Source organism: Monopterus albus, unplaced genomic scaffold (genome assembly GCF_001952655.1).
Source record: "Monopterus albus unplaced genomic scaffold, M_albus_1.0 scaffold668.1, whole genome shotgun sequence".
In the NCBI taxonomy this organism is placed as follows: Eukaryota; Metazoa; Chordata; class Actinopteri; order Synbranchiformes; family Synbranchidae; genus Monopterus; species Monopterus albus.
The window spans coordinates 54,779-61,778 of NW_018128548.1; the positions used below are offsets into that span (position 1 = coordinate 54,779).

The 7,000-nt window shown below is 44.4% G+C and overlaps 1 protein-coding gene and 1 pseudogene across 1 annotated transcript; both read left to right on the forward strand.

Annotated features, from left to right (window-relative positions):
* Positions 1 to 2,380: 2,380 nt before the first annotated feature.
* LOC109953438 (olfactory receptor 1E5-like) lies at positions 2,381 to 3,163 on the forward strand (the record flags this gene model as incomplete). Its single annotated transcript, XM_020588929.1, has 1 exon — positions 2,381 to 3,163. A coding segment is annotated over one exon (783 nt), but the record flags the coding sequence as incomplete, so codon positions are not given.
* Positions 3,164 to 5,337: 2,174 nt separating this feature from the next.
* LOC109953439 (olfactory receptor 1M1-like) lies at positions 5,338 to 6,766 on the forward strand (annotated as a pseudogene).
* Positions 6,767 to 7,000: the final 234 nt, after the last annotated feature.

Below are 7,000 nucleotides of genomic sequence, written 5' to 3' on the forward strand. Positions count from 1 at the left end.
AAAGTGTGGGGGATGAAATGTGTTTTTTGTGGGTGTTACATCCCCCCACCGCTGCAATGAGCATGCTGCCCAGCCACTTTATTAGGTACACCTGTACAATTGTATGCACGTAACTGGGATGAGACAGAAGCATGATCATTTCCATCTCTGTACAAGTTCTCATTCATCCAGATCATAGTATGCTGAAATAAATGTAGGAACTTGATTATAAATAACTGTAATGTAGATAGTTTTACTATGGAGTTATTTAACCTGGATCTTGACAGCCTGTGGCGTTGCCCTCCGTGGCTGCACCAGTCAGACCAAGGGGGCTGAGCACACCGCCATCCCCATGATGAGCCATCTCACTCGCTCCACCTCATCAGATGCCTGCTGCAGATGCCTGCTGGGTAACGGCTTCTTGGATGTGTGGGCCAAAAAGTCCGTTGGGGCCGATGAGGCCCTCCAACAGACTTTTGTGGATCTGCTCCGGCGTCTGTGACATGTGCAGCCACATGTTGCGCTGGATCATTGTTGCCCAGGCCTTGATGCATGCCATTGCCACTGCTGCGGAGGAGAGGGTCATCATCGTTGCTGCCATGGCTTTCCCAATTTCCTCTGCTGCCTCTGCAGGGAGAGCCTCAGGTTGGGCAGTGAGGGAGGAGATGGATGCAGAGAGGAGTTCCACATTGTTAATTGCTGCATCTGCCTGGGATGCGCATTTTGTTAGTGCGGTCCAAAAGGCGGGCCCAATCCTCTGGTCCCATGGGAGCAGAGGAGGGAGCCGCCTCCTGCCGAAGAACATTGCCTTGCGGAACAAGATTGAGGAGATGCTTGTGTTCAGCGGCGGAATGGCAGGGAAGCCGAGGTCTGTCACTCACTACACCTTAGTGAGTAGTGAAGGACTGGAAGCGAGTGACCAGAGCCAGCAATGGAGCATAGCGAGCCAATGGACTCAGGCCCATCTGCATTGCCTACACCGAGGAACTCCAGGGGGTCATCCACCAGGCGATAGTCACCACGGTTGTCCCAGTTGCTGTCATCATCAAGATCGTGCTCTCTGATGGCCACGAACGCCTCAGCCTGGTGCTGCTTCTCCACTGCAGGCAAGCAAGCACAGAGGGGGAAAGCGGCGCAGGGGGAGTGCGTCATATCGGCACGGGGGGTGGGTCGCTGTGCCTAATAAGCTCCATATTGCAGCCAGTGATGGTGATGCAGCACTGATGTCCAGCGTTCGATGATCTTTGCTCTTTAGACATGTTCAGAATCGCTCTTTAGACTGCTGAAGAAAAAGAGGGAGCCGAACTCGGGTCACATTGGCATTTATGGTCTTATTTACAAATTCCTCCTTGAGCAAGCACTTAGTGACAGCAGGGAGGAAAAACTCCCTTTAACGGAAGGAACCTCTGACAGACTCCAGGTCGTGGTGGGCAGCCTTCTGCCTTGATTGGTTGGGGTGAGTGGATAGAGGAGAGAGAATAGAAAAGAAAAGCAATAGGACACAACAACCAATTAAAAAACACTGGGCAGGTTGATGTGGCAGAAACCTGCAGAAATGTACAGGGAGAGAGGAGACACAAAGTTAATGACATGTAATGGTGGCATGTAAGTGCAAGAAGATAGAGGAGAGAGAGGAGAGGAGCTCCACAGCATGAGACAACACTCAGTCTAGGCCTATAACTAAAGGATGGTACACCAAACCAAACTTATCCTACATGGCATCCTGTTGACTACAAACCACTGGTATGGTTAAATAAACTCAGAGGCAACAAGAAAGAGCAGGCCCCCGGTTTCCTTGCGCTTACCAAGATGACTGTCAGTCTTACCCCTGTTCAGCCACATTAGTTGATCTGATGCCATGAAATATCAGAAGACATACTGCAACATACCAAATACCTTTCTACCCTCCCTCACTGTGAATTATATTGAAAGCAACAATATTATATTAAGTCATGAACACAAATAAAATGATGGAACTGCCACAGCCTAATTATTGTACTTTTCTGAGTTTACAGAAACATTGTGGTGTGATGTCGTCCTGTTACAATAAAAAACACATGGTTAAAATTGTTAAACTATCCTAGATTTAAAAAAAAATATTCACACAGGAATTAAACATGGGTCTTCTGTGACAAAGTCCTGTGTTAATGTGACCCATCATTCTGCTGCAGTAACATTTTGAAATGTTGCTGATGGGCTTAGAAACAATAGACACAGGGGAGCTGACACTGACCTTATTTAACAGAAATGCAGAGGAGGGCTACTTCTCGTGGTAGCCCTCTCTCAATAAAGGTAAAGCTCGACAGAGCTCTGCCACCAGAAGGAGAGAGATGTCTTCACCTCCATCTACTGTACATAAGACTGCACAGTCACACAGAGGAGGACAAGAACTCCAAAATATATTGCAGTGTTTAATTTAGCATTTGCAGACCTGTTTGGTAGCTCTGCTATGGTGCCAAAAGTATTTGACATCTTTCAGTTTGACCATCGTTACATTCCCTATGATGACTGTTTTACATTCATGTTTTTCTGTTACGCCTGCCTTGCAATGGAGCCTTTTAATCTGGTTGCACTTGCCTATGACAGACTGATAGCCATCATCTTCCCACTGCACTATCAACTAATGGTGACATGTAGGTTCATGTTTTCTTTGATTGCCTCTTTCTGGCTCATTGTCAGTACTTTTCTACTCATTGCAGTTGTCCCTCTAACAACACTTTCCTATTGTAAATCTGTGGTTATTAATAGTTATTTTTGTGACTATGCCTTGGTGCACAAACTAGCCTGCAATGAAAATGCACTCACCTTGTTCACTGGACACTCTGTATCAGTTCTCATGCTTTGGCTTCCACTGCTATTTATCTTGTCATGTTATTCATATATTGGCTATGCATTGTCTAAAGTAGCTGCAGTCAATGAAAGAGTGAAGGCCTTTAAAACCTGCACATCTCATCTTTCACTTGTGGCAATCTATTTTCTCCCTGTAATGTTCACATTTGCTATGAATGCATATATCGATCCAAATACCAGACTCATAAACATGTCTCTGACCGCTGTCTTTCCTCCCATGTTAAATCCAATCATTTATGTTCTGCAGACACAAGAAATCAGAGTATCTGTGAAAAGGTTATTAAAAATCAAAAAGCGATCCAGAATCACAGTGAAGAAAGCAATTTTAAAATGATTATTTCTGTATATTCAGCGATATCTGTTTAGGATATTGTTTACAATCCAATAAAAGTTGGAGCAAAGTCACAATAAAATATTCAAATAAAATAGCTCTTTTATGGCCCTGTGGTATTAACTACACTCTACATTATGACAGGTATAACACACAGTAACACTGGTATTCTGCTAATTAATTAGTTTTTCAACAAAAAAGAAAATATATTTGGCCTTGTGTTGTACGGTAATATGCACTGCAAAATGTAGAAGTAGATATATTTATAGACAATAAATGTAAATTTTGCATTAGTGTCATACAACCAGGAAGGTAATGAATTTGGTTCTCCATCTCTTTATTGTTCTTTTATATATTTAAAGACAATGAATGGCTGAATTATTGTTTATGACCCTTCATGATGAGGAAGCTGAACTTCATGTGTGGTAAATGGTGGCATGCCTTTCAGACAGTGATTTGTATTAAAGCTTTGAGATGCACAGAGCTGATCTCATTAGACTGTTACCCTAAATTTCTATCTGTGCCCAAGAACTAAAACTGCAGTCATTGAGGAGTTTATTTTGCATCTCATCCTTTTCCATGATGTGCTCAAAGCAACCAAATTCATGTCATGTTGATCTTGTAACTGCAGATGATCAGGACCAGTCTGTAATCACTGCCATCTCAGAGAAGCACACAGAGGTCAAATGGGAAGAAGTCTTAAAGCAAGCAGAAGGCCTGTGTGCAGGCACAGGATTTGCAAAACAGATTTCTTTATGTAAGAGAAAGCAGACCCAAACAGCTAAACATTTGGAGAGTAAAGACCACACTAATACAACATAGAAGACCTAAAAATATAATTAAGATCATGCTGTATCTGTAATTTATGCCTATAAACATATTAAACGAGACCTCTATTATTTCGATCAAGTACTCGGTGAAAAATAAGGCGTCATCTTAAGTAGGTGTTAGGGAATGGGAGCCAAGTTTAGGCAGATGGACTCAATAGGCAGACTCAGATAGAAGGAATCAAAAAAGTACTTTATTCTATGACAAGCTGTACTAGGGGATGATGCACCAGACGTAGATCGAACAGGAACCCCGGCTTCAACAGGAAACAAGGTGATGATCTGGAGAAGCAGGGACTGGGCCAATCCAGTCGTGTGGTGTGAATGCAGGATGAGGGACGGAAGCAAGCGAAGTGGTGGTCGAGGGGCCGTTTAATACTCAACAAGGCTGGCGAGTCTGGCTGGCTTAGTGGTTGGCCAGAGGTATTGTCGGACAGTGGGAAAGGTGATTGGTCATAACCCAAGGGCCCCTTAGGCAATTGTGAGGGATAACAGGTGAGTTACAGACACCAGGCTAGAGGGTGCTTGCTCACTGTCAATGAAGCTGGTAAGATACTCTGTAGCTGGTTTGGGATTGAGGAAAGCAGGGGAGTTGAGTTGTTGCTGATTCACACAACCAGTGGGACAGCTGCTGCTTAGGGGCTTCCCAAAAGAGTGCTCCCTCCAATGCACGAACAACTGCTGTGTTTGACAGCTGCTGTGCGTGCCACATATTGGGACAGTGCGTGCACAGGACAGAGGGTATCGAGCTCTTTTTCTGACCCATCTTCGTGTGGGGAAGGAAAGCAACCATCCAGGTAGATGACTCTGGATCGAAAAGATGTTATTATTTTCGGCGTGTACGCAGGGTTTGGTCTCAAATTGGCTGAGCTGCTGTCTTCACAGATGGAGAAACATACTGGTGATACTGAGCATACGCATGGATCACCCACTCGCTTAGCCGACATCAGGTCTAAGAGGAGCGCTGTTTTCAGCAAAAGGTGTTTAAGAGAGGTCTGTGTTATGGACCTGAAGGGTGGTAAAACCAGAGGTAGATCCCACTGTGGTGTCACTGAACGCGCCACAGGTCACTGTTTGCCCACTCCCCTCAGGAAGCATTTCACCAGTGTGTGCACAAACACAGATCTCTCACCAAAACCCTCATGGCATGATGAAATGGCCGCAGCATAAGCTTTCACAGTAGACAGAGCCAGGTTTCTGTCTACCAGGGTCTGTAAGAAAATCAACACTTGAGCCAGTGGGCATGACGTGGGGGTTGTGCCTCTCTCCACGCACCACTCTTGAAAAGCAGAAAATTTCACTGCATAAGATGCTGTCATCGACGGGGCTCTCGCGCTCTGAATTGTATGCATGACCGCTGGAGGCAAGCCTAGGCTCTACAGTCACTCCCGTCCAGGGGCTAAGCCCACAGGCACTGCCTCATCATGGGAAACTGCCGAATCGCACCATCCAGCTGGGAGAGGGTGTCCCCATGTCACGGGAGCTGCCATGGCTTGCCCGTCAGCAGCTGTACCAGCGTGGGAAACCACGCCATGCCCATGTGCTCTGGGGCTATCAGGATGTGTAACCATTCGTCCTGTATGTGTGAGAGGAGACATGGGATCAGTGGGACGGGGGAAAGGTGTAAATGACTCCTCTGGGCCAGGGGTAATGAGCAAAGGCATCCACCCCCAGCGGAGGCTCGTCTTGTGTGTTCATAGAGAACCAGAGAGCGCACTGTGCATTTTTGTGAGCCACAAACAAGTATGCCACTGCTCGCCAGAACCTGTCCCACAGCACCTGAATGCTGCAGCTATGTCAAATTACACATTTTTTCATCCTGTGAAATTCTATCCAAGCGGTTTTTCTGACATCCCCCATGCTGAGTATTTCTATGTCTTCCTGTGTTTTGTCTTTATCATGACTGTTCTTGGGAATGGCCTCCTCCTCTCAGTGATTTACCTGGTCAAAACTCTTCATACTCCTAAATACATGATTGTGTTCAACCTGGCTGTGATAAATTTGTGTGGGAGCACTGCTCTTATCCCAAAACTCTTGGACATGTTTTTGTTTGACAACAGATACATTGTCTATGAGGTTTGTTTAAGTTATATGTTCTTTGTTGGATTTTTTTGGAAGTGTGCAGTCATGGACACTTGTGATTATGGCATATGACAGATTTATAGCAATTTGCTTCCCTTTAAGGTACCATAGTATTGTGACTAAACCAGCTATTGCTGCAATGCTGCTGTTTATATGGGTTTTCATATTGAGTCTAATAGTATGCTTGGTTGGGCTAATTGATCGCCTCTCCTTCTGTGGATCTGTGGTGGTACAGAGCTTTTTCTGTGATTATGGACCAGTATATCGTCTGGCATGTAATGACACAACTTCAAATTTCATATTGGTAGCAGTTGTTTTAGCTATAATCCTCTGTCTTCCTCCTGTATTGATAGCATTAACATACTGTATGTTTGCCTTACCATAGCATTGGGCAGGATTGCATCAGGAAAGGAACGAGTCAAAACTTTGAAAACTTGTACTTCTCATCTGATTCTTGTTGCTATTTTTTTCCTGCCACTCTTGAGCACAAACATAATTGCTCAGATTTCCTCTATCCACACTAATACCAGAATCATAAACTACTACTTTTTCACACACCATACCAGCTTTGCTCAATCGTATTATTTATGCTTTAAGGACAGAAGAAGTTTTGAACTCCATCAGAAAACTTTTTGAACCCATTAGGATGAGCAGCATTACCTTGTCCATAAAGGTGACCACTGTGTCACCACATTGACACATTTAGCATAAATGCATATAGAAGCTTTTTGCTATTAACATCTTAATATTAGGTACTAGATTTTTACTTTGTGATTATTTTGGTAAGTTGTCATTTGCTGTATTTAACTGTTGCATTAGCCATATAATGATCTGATTTATAAAATGACATCAATGCAGGGGCAGGCTGGCAGCAATACGTAGCCTTGGAATTTGATTGTGGAGCAGCCCAAAACTCGACATCTGTCAGGAA